Below are 18,193 nucleotides of genomic sequence, written 5' to 3'. Positions count from 1 at the left end.
ACCCCACGTACAGTAGAATGGAACACTGCCTGGTCCTGTGCCTTCCTCATGATCACGGTACACTGGAGCCCGTTGTTGCAGCCACTGTGTCAACTCATCTTGTTGAGGATCTTCGGCTTTTTCACTGACCCTTTACTTTACCAAGCATGATGTCCTTCTCCAGAGACTGGCTCCTCTGATAACATGACCAAAATATATGACACCAAGTCTAGTCATTCTCTCTTCCAAGGAGCATTCTGGCTGTACTTCTTCCAAGACAGTTAGTTCTTTTGGCAGTCTATGGCGTAGTCAGTTTTCTTCACCAAGACCATAATTCAAAGGCATCAATTCTTATATTGTGGAGATTTTACACACAGACTCACTTTTTTAATTTCTGCAAGTGTCCCCACAAGCACTTGACTGTTTAGAAATCAATTACTCCTCCCAGGTACAGAAACCTCTTGGAAATTGGTTGTTCTTGGTTGTGCCTCTTACTCTGTGAATTCGCCGGCATCTGAAGATTTCCTGGGGCTGAACCTTATTATCCTGTGATATTCCAGGTGGGACCCTGACAAGAAACCAAGATGGGGAAAAAACTGGATCTTTCCAAGCTAACTGATGAAGAGGCCAAGCACATCTGGGAAGTCATTCAGCGGGACTTTGATCTGAGAAGAAAAGAAGAAGAAAGACTAGAGTAAGTGCTTTATGGCCGAGCCCGTAGAGGCTCTGTGATTCCTGAGGTCTTTCTGAGGGTCCACCCTCTTGGGGTGCTCTCTGTTGGGTTAAAGAGCCAGGAAACATCTCCACTTTCTGAGCTCAATTTCCTCATAACTAAAATGAGGGATCTGACTGTCCACCTCACATTCAGATGTCCCCTGAATAGTTTTATTTCACTTGGTCTGGCTTCTGGAGTGATACCATATCCTAAGCAGGTGATGCTTGTTGTTGTTGTTGTTAGCTGCCTCCAACTCACGCAACCTTATGTACAGCAGAACCAAACGTTGTCAGGTCTTACGTCACCCTCATGATTGCCAGCATGTTTGAATCCATCATTGTGGCCATCGTGCCGGTCCATCTAGCCAAGGGTCACCCTCGGCCTCACTGGCCCTCTCCTTCATTAAACAAGCTGTTCTCCTCCAGCAGTTGGTCCCTCCTGATGACGCGTCCAAAGCAAGCAAGTCAGACAATAGACAATTTTTAGGCCATGACATTTCAAGAATAGAAGAGCTAAAAATGGTACATGGGGAATGTTGGACTCAAAGGGTTATAGCATAAAGGCTGGCGTTTCTCCTTTCTTTTCACCAGTATTGTCTGATGTCCCCCTCCTGGCACCAGTGATGACCCCAGCGCCATTTTGCACACTCCCCATTGCCTGAGCCTAAAGCCCACCTACGATTATTTAATGCCCCTTCTACCTTGATTATTCCTCCCCACCAAGTCCCTAACATTTATTTATCCACTGGACCTTCTCGTTATCTTTTCTTAGTGTCTTCTGTGGATTTGTCGTTGTTATTGTGTGCCGTTGATTCTGACTTATACTGACCCGATGTAACAGAGTAGAACTGCCCCCCATGGGGTTTCCTAAGCTATGATCTTTACAGGAGCAGATCAACAGGTCTTTTCTCCTACTAAGAGGCTGGTGTATTCGAACTGCAAATTTTCAGTTAGCAGCCAAGCACTTAACCACTGCACCACCGGGGCTCCTTTCTGTGGATTGGAGTCCTCATTGACAAGGAGACATTTGAGCAAAGGCTTGAAGGAGGTGAGCAAAGTAGCCCAGTGAATGCCTGGGAGGGAGCCCCCAGCAGAGGGCGCTGCTAAAGCAAAGGTGCTGTATGAGTGCCCTGCGGCTGCTGAAACAAATGACAGCAAACTGAGTAGCTTTAACAACACTAAGTCATTCTCTCAGTTTTGGAGGCCAGAAGTTTAAACTTAGTATCACTGGGGCACAATCAAAGGTGTCGGCAGGGCTGTGCTTCTCCTGGAGCCTCTGGGGGAGGAAACTTCCTTGCCTTTTCCAGCTTCTGGTAGCTGCAGGCATTCCTTGGCTTGTGACCACATCGCTCCAATCTCTGCCTCCTTGGTCACATCACCTTCTCCACTTTGTCTAAAGTCAGGTCTCCCTCCTGTAAGGATGTCGTGATTACTTTTAGGGTCCACCTGGCTAATCCAGGGAACTCTCCCCATCCCAAGTTCCTTCACTTAATCATACCTGCAAAGACTTTTTTTTCCTCATCAGGTAGCATTTATGGGTTCTGGGGCTTTTTGGGGGGGGCTTAGGACATGGGCCTGTCTTTCAGGGGTCATTTTTCAGTTACCATCCCTGCTGCACTTTTTCCCCTGAGTAAGCATCCCTGAACTCCATGCTCAGTGTTTTACTCACTTATCCTGTCTATTCTCTCTCCCCTTAATTAAGTGTAATCTCCATGAGGGCTGAGGTTTTTCTTTGTTTTGTTCACTTCTGTACCCCTATGCCTAGCTTAGTACCTGACACATAATAAGCACTTGAATGGATGAATAAGGGAGATGTTGTCATTGTTGTTGGGTGCTGTTGAGTTGATTCCATGTTCCTCAGAACGAAACACTGCCCAGTCCTGCGCCATGCTCACAATTGGCGTGCTTAAGACAATTGTTGCAGCCACTATATCAATCCACCTCTCTGAGTGTCTTCTTCTTTTCCACTGACCCTCTACTTTACCAAGCATGATGTCCTCCAGGGGCTGGTCTCTCCTGACAACATGTCCAAAATGTGTAAGACACAGTCTTGCCATCCTTGCTTCTAAGAAGCATTCTGGTTGTACTTCTTCCAGGACAGATTTGTTTGTTCTTTTGGCAGTCCATGGTATATTCAATATTCTTCGCCAACACCACAATTCAAAGGCATCAATTCTTCTTAGGTCTTCCTTATTCATTGTCCAGCTTTCACATGCATATGATGCGATTGAAAACACTACGGCTTGGTCCCGCATGCCTTAATCTTCAAGGTGTCATCTTTGCTTTTCAACACTTTAAAGAGACCCTTTGCAGCAGATTTGCCCAGTGCAATGCATCTTTTGATTTCTTGACTGCTGCTTCTGTGAGTATTGATTGTGGGTCCAAGTAAAGGGAAATCCTTGACAATTTCAATCTTTTCTCCATTTATCATGATGTTGCTTATTGGTCCGAGTGTGAGGATTTTTGTTTTCTTTATGTTGAGGTGTAATCCATACTGAAGGCTGTAATCTCTGATATTCATCAGTAAGTGCTTCAAGTCCTCTTCACTTTCAGCAAGCAAGGTTGTGTCATAAAGCAGGTTGTTAATGAGTCTTGAGTGAGGGAGGGAGATAGTGGTATGGAAAATCTATAGCAAAGTAGTGTTAAGTCAGAAATGTTGTTAGTTGCCATCAAGTTGATTTCAATTCACGGCAGCCTCATGTTACAGAGTAGAACTGCTCCGTAGGGTTCTCTTGGCTGCAACCTTTACAGAAGCAGATCGCTAGACCTTTTCTTCTATGGAGCCACTGGGTGGGTTTGACCACCAACCTTCAGGTTCACGGTTGAGCGCAAACTATTTGCACCACCCAGGGACCTTTAAGCTACGAATACTGAAGCCCAAATAGCATCATTGTGATTGGTTATTACCGTGCAAATATAATTCTAGCTGGTGATACATTCAGGAGTAAAGAGCAGAGGCGGTCTTTAGTGAAGGGATCTTTGTATTCTTATTGCTTTCACGTTTTTGTCCCTTACTCGCTGTCGCATTGGAGAAGCTGTTTCCCAAGTGCCCCTCTTGACTAGAGGGGCTGTAGGGGCCAGGGCATGTGGTCATGAGGGCGGCTGTAATGAGCACCGTGAGGTCATAAGACACGGGTTCAAGTTGTGCACAGACCAGGCAGTGCTGAGAGTTAAGAAGCCATGGATTGAAACAAGTGTAGAATAAAGACACTTTGGGTTCTTGATGTCAAATTTGGCTCTGCAGAGCTAGTTGGCTACAATATCAGAAGTCCTCTGTGAAACTGAAGATGATTTTAAAAACAATCAGCCTCCTGCCCAAGCTCTTATCAATGTCAATCTGCGCGTTTAACAAATTTCAGCACAAAGCATTACCCCTTTGTTGCCACCAGTCTCCCGTTCTCTACACCATGTCTCTCCTTGATCTCCTTGGGGTCCTCATATTTGCTCCCAGTTACTTATTCCTTAATCTGTGAGTCAGCAATGGGCTGGGTGGAGAAAACGGCCCTCAAGTGGCCACCAAGTGGGTGGAGGGCACCAACGTAGCAATTCAAGAATGGTTCAGATGGCATTTTCATGTATGTGAGATTCTCTAAAAGGGACACCAAATGGATTGCCAGCTGGAAGAAACCTACCAAGGTTGTTGATAGAGCAAAGTTAGTGTGTGTGTGGAGGGGGGGGGACTGTGAAACAAACAAACAAAAAAACACGTTTATTACTTAGAAAGAAGTTTTTTATTCTGAACGAGTCAGGAAGACAATAGGTCGACTTACCAAAAGTCCGTTTGCCAAGGGGCCAATTTGCTAAATGGCCAATTCACCGTATTTATAAATTTGAAAACAATAGAACTAAAAAGTGGGTTTCTTTTAATATTTACAGTTAGCAGAAATGTGAGCACGGCAGAGTGTTGCTCTGTGATTCCTTCCAGTATCAGCACCACCCAGGTTAGGGGCTATTGGGCCAGGGTCTGTGTGAACACTCCCGTGTCTCTTCCCACACTGGCGAGACCAGCTCACCCTTGATTTCTCCTCAGTCAACCATGGGACAGACATGCTGGCCCAGATCCCAGACTTTCCAAAGGAACAAAGACCCTATGGTTGCTGTGGCTATGAAACTCCTTTCTTTAACACCGGCGTGACCAGCTTACCCAAGACGCTGAGTGTCTCTGATCCCTTAACCAGGCGTGTCCTTACTTAACCAGGCTGCGCTGAAGACATCCAATTAGAAGAGCTTTGGAGAGGAAAGCACACCTCCCCCAGATGACCAAGGCCGTGTCCTGCTGAGAAAGGCAAAGCTGGCAAGTCTTAGCCATGCCTCTCAAACAGGAGCCTCAAATGTGACATTCCAAATAGGATCCACGTTTATTGTAGAGAACAGTGTTGACCAAAGCTCTGACAACATGGACAGCTGCTCCCCAGAGCTGACAGGAAGGAATTTATCCCTGGAGTCTAAGTTCCTGAAGAGAAGGTACCCATGGAGAGAATAAACTGAATATTTTCCTTGCAGGCTATTTCAAGGAGTAATAAGAAGGGAGGTGGGACGCCATCTTGCCTTTAATTTAGCCCAGGCAGATATAAATCTCTCACTAAATTTGCCACGCACAACTTGGGATTTGGGGACGAGGTGTTTATTTTACTAAGCAGGAAGTTATTCCTGGGTTCCCATCAGGTCACGGCATTGCCTCAGAAGAATCGAAAATTCAAAGTACAAAATTATAATATTAATCGCATTGGCAACGGAGTGGTGTTTTAGGGCGGATTTGACTTTTACACCTGTTTCCTACTGTTAAGATCCTCTCAGTGCTGTGTTAAGAAGTGTGTCTTGCTCAGCATGAACTTCGAGCCTGGGAATATTTCAAACACTGGGAGGAGATTTAGCATGGCCCTCCTGCTGCTTGTCTTGTGTCCTGAGGGTCTTCTATGGATGTGTGGAAGGAGGCAACATTCCAGATGAAGGTAGAAAAGAGACACTTTGCTCTGAGGCAGGCACCCTCCCCATTTGCCTGGCACTCCAGCAGAGTTGGATTCCATCGTCACTGCTACAACTTAACCTTGTTCTAGAAGTGCTAGCCAACGCAATCAGACAAGGTAACAAAATAAACAGTGAACTATGGGCGGGAGAGCCAACACTGTTATCTAAAGATGATGATGTGACAATAGTTAGCTGTAAAACTGAGAAAAAGATAATTTAGTAATCTGGCTAATTATGAAAGAATGTTAAAAAAAAAATCAGTGCATCTTGTTTAGACATCAAAAAATAGCCAATTAGAAAATATATAGGAAAAAAATGTCTTTATAATACAAGGAGATGCCTAGAAAGATACAGCAATCAAGAAATCAAACAATGCACTGCATTGGGAAAATCTTCTGCAAAAGACCTATTTAAAATCTTAAAATACAAAGATATCACTTTGAGGACTCATGTGCACCTGATCATGCCATGGTCTTTTCAATCGCCTCATATGCACATGAAAGTTGAACAATGAATAAGAAGACCAAAGAAGAATCGGTGCATTTGAATTATGGCGTTGCTGAAAAATATTGAATATGCCATTAAAAAAAAAAAAAAGTTGCCATTGAATCGATTCCAATTCAGAGTGACCCTTAGGGTTTCCAAGGCTGTAAATCTTTACAGAAGCAGACTGCACGCCTTTCTTCTACAGCATGCCTGGTGGGTTCGAACCTCCAACCTTTCAGTTAGCAGCCCAGTGTTTAAGCATTGCTCCTTCAGGGCTCCTGAATATACCATGGACTGCCAGAAAAATAAGCAAATCTATCTTAGAGAAAGTACAGCCAGAATGCTCCTTAGAAACGCGGATGGAGAGACTTTGTCTCACTTTGGACTTGTTATTAGGAAGGACCAGTCCCTGGAGAAGGACATCATGCTTGGTAGAGGGTCAGTGAAAAAGAGCAAGACCCTCAACAAAATGGATTGACACAGTGGCTGCGGCAATGGGCTCAAACACAGCAACGATTGTGAAGATGGTGCAGGCCCGAGCAAGAGTTGTGTTCTGTTACACACGGGGTCTCTGTGAGTCAGAGCGGACCCCACAGCATCTAACAACAGAAAAGTGCATACAAAAATGTGCAAGAGCTGTGTGAAGATTAGTTTGCCCCACAGAACCTGCCCCTGCCGCTGCGCTGGCCTGTCTCCTACCTCTTCTCCTGACCGCCTGCCCAGCCTCATCTTGTTCCAGCCTGGGCCATCTTGCCATCTCGCTAACACACCAGGCCTACTCCCACCACCCACTGCCCACCACCCACCATCCTGAGTGTCTTTCCCCAGGTCTCCCTTTTTCTCGCTCCTTCAATCACTCAGGTCTCATCTCAAAAGTCACCTCCTCCAAGAAGCCTCCCTTGACTCCTTCTAAAATAGCCGCCGCCCCCCCAACGCTCCCTCTTTCTGCGTAGCTCGCTGAATCTCTCTCCTAGCACTTGGAGCTCCTCTGATGTTGTGTTAGCCATCTATTTATTTCGTATGTCTCCCTTGTCTGGTGTATAAGCTCCACGTGGGCTGTATTTTGTTTGCCGCTACGTCGCCAGCACCTAGCTCAGCACCTGACCACAGGAGGGACCCAGTAGCTATTTTTGAATGCATGCATGATGACAACTCAGGGTTTTGTCTGTGTTAGCTAACTTAATCCGCAGGCACCCTGTGATGCGGCTGCTGTTATTAGCACCAGAGGTGAGGAGACAGGGTAAGGCAGGGCGCCCAGCTCTGAAGAACACCCCGGATACATCTAGGGCGGGGGGTGGCTATCTTGCTGCGTACTGTTTTGTATGATTATTCATGTCCGTCTTCTAAGTGTTCTATAAGTGTGTGTCACTTGGATACTGAAAAGGTTGTAAGTACAAAAAGATGATCATATTATTATTTTATGAATGTCATATAAATACAGAGAACCACCTTCTTGGGGGAGTCTCTGGCTGGTGCAAATGGTTAGTTAATGTGCTTGGCTGCCAACTAAAAGACTGGAGGTTCAAGTCCACCCAGAGTCAACCAGGAAGAAAGGGCTGGTGACCTGCTCCTGAAGAATCAGAGATGGAAACCTACAGAGCACGGCTCTGCTCTGACACACACGAGGCGCCGTGAGGCAGGGTCGACTCGACAGCGAGTAGAAAGCACTTGCCTTCTTGGAGGGAGCTCCCAGTTAATTGTCACAGCTTTTTAGCCCCCTCCCTCTCTGCGGAACCCAGAGCCAAAGAAACAAGCACCAGCCCGAACATTCTAGAGCCTGCCCTCATTGCTAATTTTTTCATTGCCTTCTACGCTCACTGCCTTCGAGGCCATTCGGATTCATGGTGACCCTATAGGACAGAGTAGAACTACTCCGTAAGGTTTCCGAGGCTACACTCTTTGTGGAAGCAGACTGCCACATCTTTCTCCCACGGAGCGGCTAGTGGATTCGAACTGCCACCCTCTTGGTCAGCAGCGAAGCACTTAACCACTCTACTGCCAGGGCTACTTTTGCTTTCTACAGCGCTTATTTACAGTCTTTTCAGTAACTGCTTCCTGGTTGTATCGAGGTCTCCTCTCAATCGTGGTTGTTTTATAACATATTGGGTATTCCTAAAGCCCAGAGTGAATGACCAAGACGGTGTAGCCAGGCTCGGCTGAGTCACACCCTTGGATAAAGACTGAGATTCCCCAAATAGAACACCCTGCTTTAAAAGGGACAGCCCCAAAATCAAATATTAGCCCTGCAGACCTGACCCCAAAAGGCAAACAGGTGGTGAGGTGGATTCGTAATCTCTGTAAACAGATGGGAATTCCAGAGAAAATCTGGGAGCAATCTTCCAGTGGGAGGCAAACCAGGGCTGGCTGAAAAATACTGAACTTGAAATCACCCTTTTCTGGCTACTTGGCACCCCAGAGGAAACCCTGGGGGCGTAGTGGTTAAGTGCGATGGCTGTTAACCAAAAGGTTGGCAGTTAGAATCCACCAGGTGCTCCTTGGAAACAATACGGGGCAGTTCCACTCTGTCCTATAGGGTCGCTATGAGTCGGAATCGACTCGACAGCAACGGGTTTGGCTTTGGGTTTGGGCACCTCAGACAGACAACCCCAGGCCTGAGGAATCAGGCTGGAGTAGCAAACGGCTGCCAGCTCAGGGCCTGGAGATTAACTCTGGCCTAACGTCTACTCACAAGGGTCTCAGGGCTTGCTCGGCGGCTGGGTAAGACCTCCTGTCGTAGTCATCTACTGCTGCTGTAACAGAAGTGCCACAAATGGACGGCTTTAACAAACAGAAGTTTGTTCTCTCACAGTCAATCAGGCTAGAAGTCCAAATTCACGGTGCCAGCTCCAGGGGAAGGCTTTCTCTCTCTGTCGGCTCTGGGGGAAGGTCCTTGTCGTCAGTCTTCCCTTGGTCTGGGCACATCTCAGCGCAGGAACCTCAGGTCCAAAGGACACGCTCTGCTCCCGGTGCTGCTTTCTTGGTGATATGAGGTCCCCATGTCTCTCTGCTCGCTTCTCTCTTTTATACCTCAAAAGAGATTGGCTTAAGATGCTAACTAATCTTGTTAGGCCTCATCAATATAACTGCTGCTAATCCATCTTATTATATCATAGTGATAGGATTTACAACACATAGAGAAATCACGTCAGAAGTAAAATGGTACACAATCATACAAGGGAGTCACGACCTAAAAACAAAAAAGCCACTGCCACTGAGTCAATTCCAACTCATAGCGACCCTATAGGACAAAGTAGAACTGCCCCATCGAGTTTCCAAGGAGCGCCTGGTGGATTCAAACTGCCGACCTCTTGGTTAGCAGCTGTAGCACTTAACCACTATGCCACCAGGGTTCCCTAATCATGACCTAGTCAAGTTAATGCGCACATTTTGGGGGCGACATAATTCAATCCATGACACCTCCTCTTTCCCACTTCGCCCCTTTCTTCCTCCCTCTGATTTCTGTCATCATTGTCATTCCTTCAAAGATCTCACAGAACTTGAGCAAAGCTCTCTTTCCCTCAGTGTAATTCCTGTTATTTATTTTTATCATTTGGAGGTTTCCATTCACATAATTACTCTTCAGTTATCATTACATTATATTGGTTCTCTTTCAGCAATTATTTTCAGCATCTATTTTTAGTTTTGAGCAGCCGTGGTGGCACAGTGGTTAAACACTTGACTGTGAACGAAACGGTTGGCGGTTCGAACCCAACAGCTCTTCCCGTGGGAGAAACATATGGCAGTCTGCTTCTGTAAAGATTACAGCCTTGGAAACCCTGTGGGGCAGTTCTACTCTGTCCTGTAGGGTTGCTATGAGTCGGAATCAACTCGATGGCAGTACTTTGGTTTGGGTTTTGGGTCTGTTTTGTTTGGTTGCCATACTTTCAATCATTTTGTCCCTTAATTCTGGGACTCATTGGTCCTTTTAGTCGATAAGCACCCCATTCTGAGGGTTCTAATTTCCATTCTTAGGGTCATCGTTGGGATTCATCTCTCAGTCACCTGGAGCATACCTTCAAGTAAATTGTCTTCTCAGGAACGGCATGGGGTGGTGTACTCGGTATTTAATCATCTTTCTGCTCCACTCAGCTGGCAGTAAACTCTTGAGCTCTCACAATTACCCCTCAGGACTCTGGAGATGTTGCTGCCTGGTAGACAGAATAATGGACGCCCCCCCGAGAAAAAGATGTCCGCACACTAACACCCAGACCCCAAGGATGTGTTAGTCACATGGCAGAGGGGAACAAAGACTGCAGGTAGAATAAGGTTGCTAGTCAGCTGGCACTGACGTGGGGAGTTTGCCCGGGGTTTCTGGCGGGGGTCCACTCCAATCACAACGTCCACTAAGTGGGAGAGGAGGCAGAAAAGCATAGGAGTCTGAGTGACCCAGGGTAAGAAGGACTCAGCCCACCATTGCTGGCTTTGAAGGGAGAGGAAGGGGCCATGAGCCAAGGAACACAAGTGGTGTCTAGAAGCTGGAAAAGGTCCCTGGGGGGGGCGCAAATGGTTTGCCCTCAACTGCTAACCTAAAGGTTGGCAGTTTGAACGCACCTAGCAGCACTGAGAAGGAAAGGCCTGGTGATTTGCTTTTGTTAAGATTAAGCCGATTGCCATCGAGTCAATTCCAACTCGTAGTGACCCTACAGGACAGAGTAGAACGGCCCCATAGTGTTTCCAAGGCTGTAATCCTTATGGAAGCAGACTGCCACATCTTTTTCCAGCAGAGTGGCTGGTGGGTTCAAACCACTGACCTTTCGGTTCACAGCCAAGCGCTTAACCACTGCACCACCAGGGCTCCTTTATGTTAACATTACAGCCAAGAAAACCCTAAGGGACAGTTCTACTTTTAATACATGTGGTCGCCATGAGCCGGAAGCAACTCAACGGCAACTAACAACGACAACACTTTAAAAGACATTTCAAATACTCGAGACTGTTTTGGGTGCTGCATGAAAACCCGACAACTGATGGTGTCTCAAAGGCCGGTCGCAATGTGGAATCTGACCCCGCGTCCACGACCTTTGCACATGGCTGCACTGAGGCCCACCGGTGTGTCACTACCCTTGGAGGGGATTTCTTAGCCAGGCGTGATTCTGTGATGTCGGTCGCTTGGAAAAGCCTGGTTTGTGGAGCTGTGCAGGTTTCCCAAATACTGACACACTTCATTATCCACAATGAAAAAATCGCCTTCGTTAACATCACCTCCGACCTCGTCAGAAATCTGTAAGTCTCGGGAAGCTGTGGAGCTCACAGCGGCGGGTATAAGTTTTCCGAAATTCTACTCGGTGCTTGAAAGTTTGAATTGTGTCATCGCCACAAATGCTGTCACTTGTTTTCCTTGGAGGGACCGGCTCACTTCGTTCACATTGGAGAATGTCTGCCAAACATCCAAGTCAAAGACATTTGTCTCTCAGATGTATTTTCAGGTGAAAATGGTGCTTCTTGGAAAAAGTGTCTGGTTCAGCTCGCAACTCCAACACCCAATTCCTTTCACCGAGGCATCCTTTGTACTTCAAGATACAGGTGAAGAGCTTCACGTCCGGACCCCAGGTCATCACACAGGAGAGTAAAAGGGTGTGTACGAGGCTCAGGGTTCAACAAGAGTCAGCATTTTTACTGTGTCTTCAAGGATGTTCTTAACCGAAATGGCTTGTCTTCCCTTCCCCGTTTTTTCTCTGTCTTTCCATCCCTTCCCTTCCGTCCTTCTTTTCTTTTGCCAGGAAAGATGCTAGTGCACTTTGGTGTCCCAGCCTTGATTCGGGTTGCGGCCCTAACACTTTTACCCACCGTTGCATTTACACTATCAGCACAAACATCAACACAGCAAAGAAGGCAAATACTGTCATTGCGTTATTATAACAATCGTTTTGTCTTTGCGATGTTGTTAGTTGCTGTCTAGTCAGGTCTGATTCATGGCGACTTTACGTATAACAGAGTGAAACGCTGCCCGGTCCTGCGCCGTCTTCACAATTGTTGGTATGTCTGAGTCCATTGCTGTGACTGTTGTCTCAATCCGTCGCATGCAAGGTTTCCCTCGTTTTTGCTGACCCTCTGCTTTACCAACATGATGTCATTTTCTGGCCATTGTTCTTTCCTGATGACACATCCAAAGCAAGCAAGTCAAAGTTGCCACCCTCACTTGTAAAGAACGTTCTGGTTGTATTTCTTCTAAGATTGATTTGTTCATTCTTTTTGACAGTCCACAGTATATTCAGTATTCTTTGCCAACATCACAATTCAGAATGCATCAACTTCTTTGGTCTTCCGTTTTCATTGTCCAGGTTTGCATGCTTATGAGATAATCGAAAAGACTGCGGCTTGGGTCAGGCTTACCTTTGTCATCAAAGTGACATCTTTGCTTTTTAAAACTTGATTTTAGCCTGCTCTTTCCCTCCTCAGTCAACAGAGCTGTGGTCTTCCCATCTCAGCCTTGCTTCCTCTTCTGTCTCCTGCTTCTCGCTGGTGAGACTGTACCTTCTCATGCCCCAGTTAGCACACCAAGCTGACTTGCTTCAGCTCTTTTTCTGTTTCCGATAGTAAATCACACTCAGAGGTGTCTTACTCCTGTATCTTCAGCATAATGAGACTTTTAACATGTACCTGCAGGCTGGGTTTCTGCCAGCAGATGCGCCTGTACTGGGGAGGCCTCAGGTCTGACCCAGCCCTTGCTATAAGCAGGTGTGTGTACTGGTCTGCCTCCACCCCTCCCAACGGAAGCCAGCAGCTCGGCACCCATCTGGTGCTCCTCTGCTGAACCAGGGCGGGGTCCCCATCTCTCCCCAACCATGAAGAAGGGGGGTTACATTGTAAAGGACCTGGCGCACGGTGTAATGATTCTTTCTCCCAAATCCTGCACCTGGAAACAATCCACCTCCAGTCACCACCAGCACCATTCCTGGCTGTGTTTAAGGGACCTCACCCCCAGGATGCAGTATATGTCCATGAGTCCTTCCTGCTGTGGGGGCCCCAGGGCACAGCTCTGCCTGGACAGAAAATGAGGGGACACTCAGGGTAGACAGGCTGGGCCATCCTGCCCAGTGAGGGTGGCTGCCAGGTCTCCTGGTTGGTGCAGACACAGCCAGGGAGAGAATGGAAGAGACGAACCCCTCCTACCTGAAGCCAGGTATTCCGTGCAGTTCTGTCTGAGGCAAGGCTTTATCTTGTCGATGCAGCTTTATGTCTGTTGTGGACTACAGGACTCGCCCTAGATTCTGACAACTCATTGGCCCCCTTTTTTTGTTTGTTTTCAAAGCTGTGCCCAGGGTTTCCTTTTTTCCTCTGACTTCGTAGGTCTTCTTATGAAAGTCGCAGGGAGGGAAGTCAGTGAAGTTCAGCCAAGGCCACTGGAAACCACAAGTCCTCCCTCAGAGGCCCCTAGGACCACCCCATTGCCTTCTCCCTCCGCCGTGCTCCAGGCATCCGTGACAGGAACCATGTTCTCAGGGGACCAAAGCACCTGGTGTCTCAGGACCTAACTTTTGTCAGAATGGATTCATTTCATCTCATCTAAAAGTATTATGTTTGGCAGACGTTGTCTGAAACCCAGAACAAAATGAATGCATTCACTACGTGGGGCAGGTTTCCCAGCAGCTCACCTTGGCTCGCTCACCAGGAAGCCAGATCACTAAACACCTGCTGGTCTAGGAGAGCTGTGGTTTTCCTGGGACTTCCGGGTGCTGGGTAATTCTTGCTCTGGAAACTGGCCAAGCAGTTTCACCCACTGCTGGGAAAGTCCTGGAATGGCTTGGTAAGAAATATCTGGCTTTACCTTCAGGACCCTGAGTTCCCCTCTAACCAGTACTGTGGAGTCTACTCTGACTCACGGTGTAAAAACAGCATGGGGTCAATGTCTGACCTCCTCTAACTTTACAAGGGGGAAGGAGAACCAAGATCAACAGCCCAAGGCTAACTCCTATGAGAGGGAGGTCGGCCATGCCTCCTGTCTTGGCCATCTTTACCAATTGTGACACCAGCCATCCCTCCCACGGCACACTCCACTGCGTTCCATAATTCATTGTAATGGCCACAAAAAACTCACAGACCATACTCACAATTATGGGGTTTATTGAGGAAGTAACAGTTACAATTCAGGCTTAAGAACACTCAGGATACAGCTCTTCCATCAGGACGGACTCTTCCCAGCGATGCTTGCAGGCACGCCTCTCCCTGGCCCCAGGCCTCTTCCCAAAGGCGCTCAGCTTTCTCTCTCTGTGTGTCAGAAAACCCACCGCACTGTCTCCTGCCACTGGGTTTCGGCTGCTGGCTCTTTGCCTTCAGTGTTATCTCTCTCTCTCTCTCTGCTGGTTCCAGGAATTTCTGAGCGCAGGGATCCCAGGTCTAAAGAACCTACTGGCCCCTTGCTATTCTTCCTTGGTGGTGGTGGGCTCTTCTCTCTTCCCACCTCTGGGATGCCTCGTCTCAAGCCCAGTGGAATGGCAAAACTGACCAATCCCTTTGAAGGGGCACAATTACCGTATTTGCACAGTCCCACCCAATCCCTTTGTTGAGAGTTACAAGACCATGGCTAGACAAGACCATGGCTAGAAAGGCCACACAAAAGTGACCTGTCACACTGCACATGGAGACCCCACGTGTGTCAGAGTAGAACTGCTCCGTAGGGTTCTCGATGACTGTACATCACCAGACCTCCCTTCCGAGGTACCTCTGGGTAGACTCTAACCTCCAACCTTCCAGTTAACAGATGAGAGCTCAATCATTTCCACCATCCAGGGACTCCAGGGAGGTATAATGATTTGCCTTCCAAATGCAAGTCTTGGTGAAGCTTCACAACTTTTACAACAGGGTGCCAGCCTGATATTGTCATTAACTGAGAGCAGTCAACTCAGCCCTGGCAGAGGGGGTGTGACCGACCAAGCCTTATGGACGTTGGCATCTACCCCTTCCTCCCAGGGGTGGATTAACCAGTAAGCGAGATACCCATTGGCTTGCAGTAAGCAAGGTGTGCATGGGCTTGATTGTGTTTATTTACTATGTGCAGTGCACAATTTCACATGGGTTTCACCGAAATTGTGCACTACAGATTAGTCAGTAAGCACAATTAAGCCCATGTGTACCTTCCTTATTGAGTAATCCATCCTTTCTTCCTCCCCTCACCCCTCATTCCCTGAATCTTCTCTGCTGCTCTGACTAACTCCTGTGTTTTAGGCTGGGTTCTATAGAGAACCAAAACCAGTAAAGTGAATAAATATATAGAGAGAGAAAGAATTATGTCAAGGAAATGGCTCACACAATTTTAGAGGCTGGAACATTCCAAGTCCTTGGGTCAGGATAGAGGCTTCTCCTGATTTACATAGCCACAGGGGCTGGTGAACCCATGATCAGCAGGTCAGACAGCAGGGCTCTTGCTCACAGGCTGTGAAGATTGACGAATCCTAAAATCAGCAGGCAAGATGGGAGGTAAGCTGCTAGCTCAAGTCCCGAAAACCAGAGGTCAGAAAAACAGGAGCCAGCTGCAGGATCCAGAGTGAGCAAAAGCCTATGAGCCTTGCCAGAAAGTCCACCTGTACCGGATGCAGACCACACACCCAAGGAAACTCCCCATTAGACTAGGCAACGGGAGGTTCCAGAGAGCCATGTGGCCTGACCAGACCACACCTCCAGGGCTGCTGGGTTCCCTGGGCCACCACCCCCACACCACCAACGGAGATTGGACACTGGGTACTGACGGTGTGGCTCCACTGAGCACAGTCTCAGCGTTTGGGCTCAGCGGTCAGGCATCCAGCGGGGAAGAGAACGTGAACTTAGAGTTCAGGGCTCCGTTGAGCCTCCTCCCCTTATATGTGGGTTCCATGGGGCTGTGTGGGCAGTGGTGGGGCCGCCCCACCCCCCGTGCTCTGAGTCTTTGTGGTTTGTGGCCCCCTCAGCAGTGAGTGGAGGTCGCGGAGGTGCTGCCTGGAAAACCAAGTAAGCACAAGATCACCGAAGTGTTTCAGTACATCATTTCCATGGGAAAATGTGCTTCCACTCCAAAACACAAAGTGCACATGTTTGAACTCAACCTTCGGTCTTCCCCCAGGGAGAATGGGGGTGGGGTGCTGCTGGAAATGGTAAGGGCTGCTGTGGGTGCCTTTGTCCAACTTCCAGTCCACATTTCTGCATGTGAGAGAGTTTCAGGATGTGTGTCTGTCTGTCCATCTCTGTGTGTGTGTGTCTGTCTGTATTTCTGTGTGTATCTGTGTGTGTCTGCGTGTGTGTGTATGTGTGTCTGTTTGTGTCTCTGTGCATGCCTGTGTCTGTCTATGGGTATGTCTGTGTGTGTATCTGTATGTCTCTGTGTGTCTGTGTGTCTCCTGTGTGTCTGTATGTGTGTGCATGAATATGTGCCTCTGTGTGTATGTTTGTGTCCATGTCTGTGTGTCTATGCTTCTGTGCCTGTCTGTCTGTGTCTGTGTGTCTCTGTGTTTGAGTTTAAAGCCTGTTGCAAAAACAAGGCATCCAGTATATTTCCTCTTTCTGACATTTCCCTCAGGGGCTTGAAGGGCAAGATTAAGAAGGAAAGCTCCAAGAGGGAGCTGCTGTCGGACTCTGCCCACCTGAACGAGACCCACTGTGCGCACTGCCTGCAGCCCTACCGGCTCCTGGTGAACAGCAGGAGGCAGTGCCTAGACTGCCACCTCTTCACCTGTAAGGGCTGTGGCAGCGCCCACCCCAGGGAGCAGGGCTGGCTGTGTGACCCCTGCCACCTGGCCCGGTGAGTGGCCTCAGGTCTGACAACCCCGTGAGCTGCACATCCCCTGGGTCAGATGGCCCCGTGGGCTCTGGGCTACTTGTCCCCCACATAGGATAGCCCCATGGGCTCTGAGCTAGCTCATCTCCTGGGTCAGATGGCCCCGGGGGCTCTGGGCTGCTTGTTTCCCAGGTCAGACAGCCCTGTGGGCTCTGAGCTGGCTCATTCCCTGAGTTGGATGGCTCCATGGGCTCTGGGTTGGTGTGTCCCCCATGTCAGATGGCCCCAAGGTCTCTGGGCTGACGAGGTCCCCAGTGAGGCTGGGCAGTGAGGGCAGGCAGTGCACGCATGTGGCGGCTGCACACTGGTCGTGCCACGTGGACATTGCCTGGTCTGTGTCTGCAGGGTTGTGAAGGTTGGCTCGCTGGAGTGGTACTACAAGCATGTACGGGCCCGCTTCAAGCGGTTCGGGAGTGCCAAGGTGGTCCGGTCCCTGTCTTGGAGGCTGCAGGCTGGAGGTAAGGCTGAAGGGTGAGAGGCAGGACCTGACCGTGTTCCTCTTGTCCCCAAGTGGGTCCTCAGGCTTCAGGATGCGGATTCCTCTGAACCTGTGCGCGTCTCTCTGCGCATTCGCTTCCTGGAGTCTTCTGTGGGGTTAGCTGCTTCTCGTAGGAGGTGCAAACCTCTGCATCCCGCTGGCCTGGCCTCCTCAGAAGTCCCACGTGATGCTGACTTCCCCACTACTGAAGTCATGTTTTTTCTGGAGCTTTCAGAGCACACGGAGGACTCGTAGCCAAGGTTCTCAAACTCGGCTGCTAGCCGGGTCGCCAGGGTGCTTGTCGGTGCTGCATGGTCTCCAGACCCTTCTTCCCGAGGCATCTGATTGAGACCCGGAAGCTCAGTTTTCAGGAAACATTCCACAGGGTTCTAAGGATTCAGAACCAAAACCCAAACCAGTTGCCGTTGAGTCAGTCCGACCTCATGATGACCCCACGTGTGCCAGAGCAGAGATGGGCTCCATAGGGTTTTCAGTGGCTGATTTTTTGGAAGTAGATTGCCAGGCCTTTCTTCCGAGGTGCTTCTAGGTGAACTGAAACCTCCAAACTTTTGGTTAGCAGCCAAGTGCCTTAACTGCACCAAGGATTGTAAAGACCTAGGGAAATCTATTGCAATGCAGTCATGGGTTTTTTAATGTTTTGAATGCAAGTATTTACTTCTTGATGGACTTGACATCCAGGCTGGTCTTTACAGCTGCAAAAAGTTTACTCTGAATGTGTCTTCCTTTAAGGTATTGGGGAGAACATTTCGTGGGGGGGGCAATGAACTTGGGTTGAGATCACTAAGCAGTGCTTATGGGGC

General features: G+C 48.4%; 1 protein-coding gene across 1 annotated transcript in view; it reads left to right on the top strand.

The window, feature by feature from the left end:
- The first annotated feature begins 475 nt into the window (after positions 1–475).
- MLPH (melanophilin) overlaps positions 476–18,193 on the top strand; it is a 47,812-nt gene continuing 30,094 nt past the window's right edge. Inside the window, exons 1-3 of the mRNA XM_064287384.1 lie at positions 476–673; positions 16,637–16,858; positions 17,240–17,352. Coding sequence (XP_064143454.1) covers positions 564–673; positions 16,637–16,858; positions 17,240–17,352 — 445 coding nt within the window. The 5' untranslated portion in view covers positions 476–563. The remainder of the gene's footprint in view (positions 674–16,636; positions 16,859–17,239; positions 17,353–18,193) is intronic.

Source organism: Loxodonta africana, chromosome 6 (genome assembly GCF_030014295.1).
Source record: "Loxodonta africana isolate mLoxAfr1 chromosome 6, mLoxAfr1.hap2, whole genome shotgun sequence".
NCBI lineage: Eukaryota > Metazoa > Chordata > Mammalia > Proboscidea > Elephantidae > Loxodonta > Loxodonta africana.
Note: the sequence above shows the minus strand (reverse complement) of the source record. Positions and strands in the feature narration are given on the sequence as shown.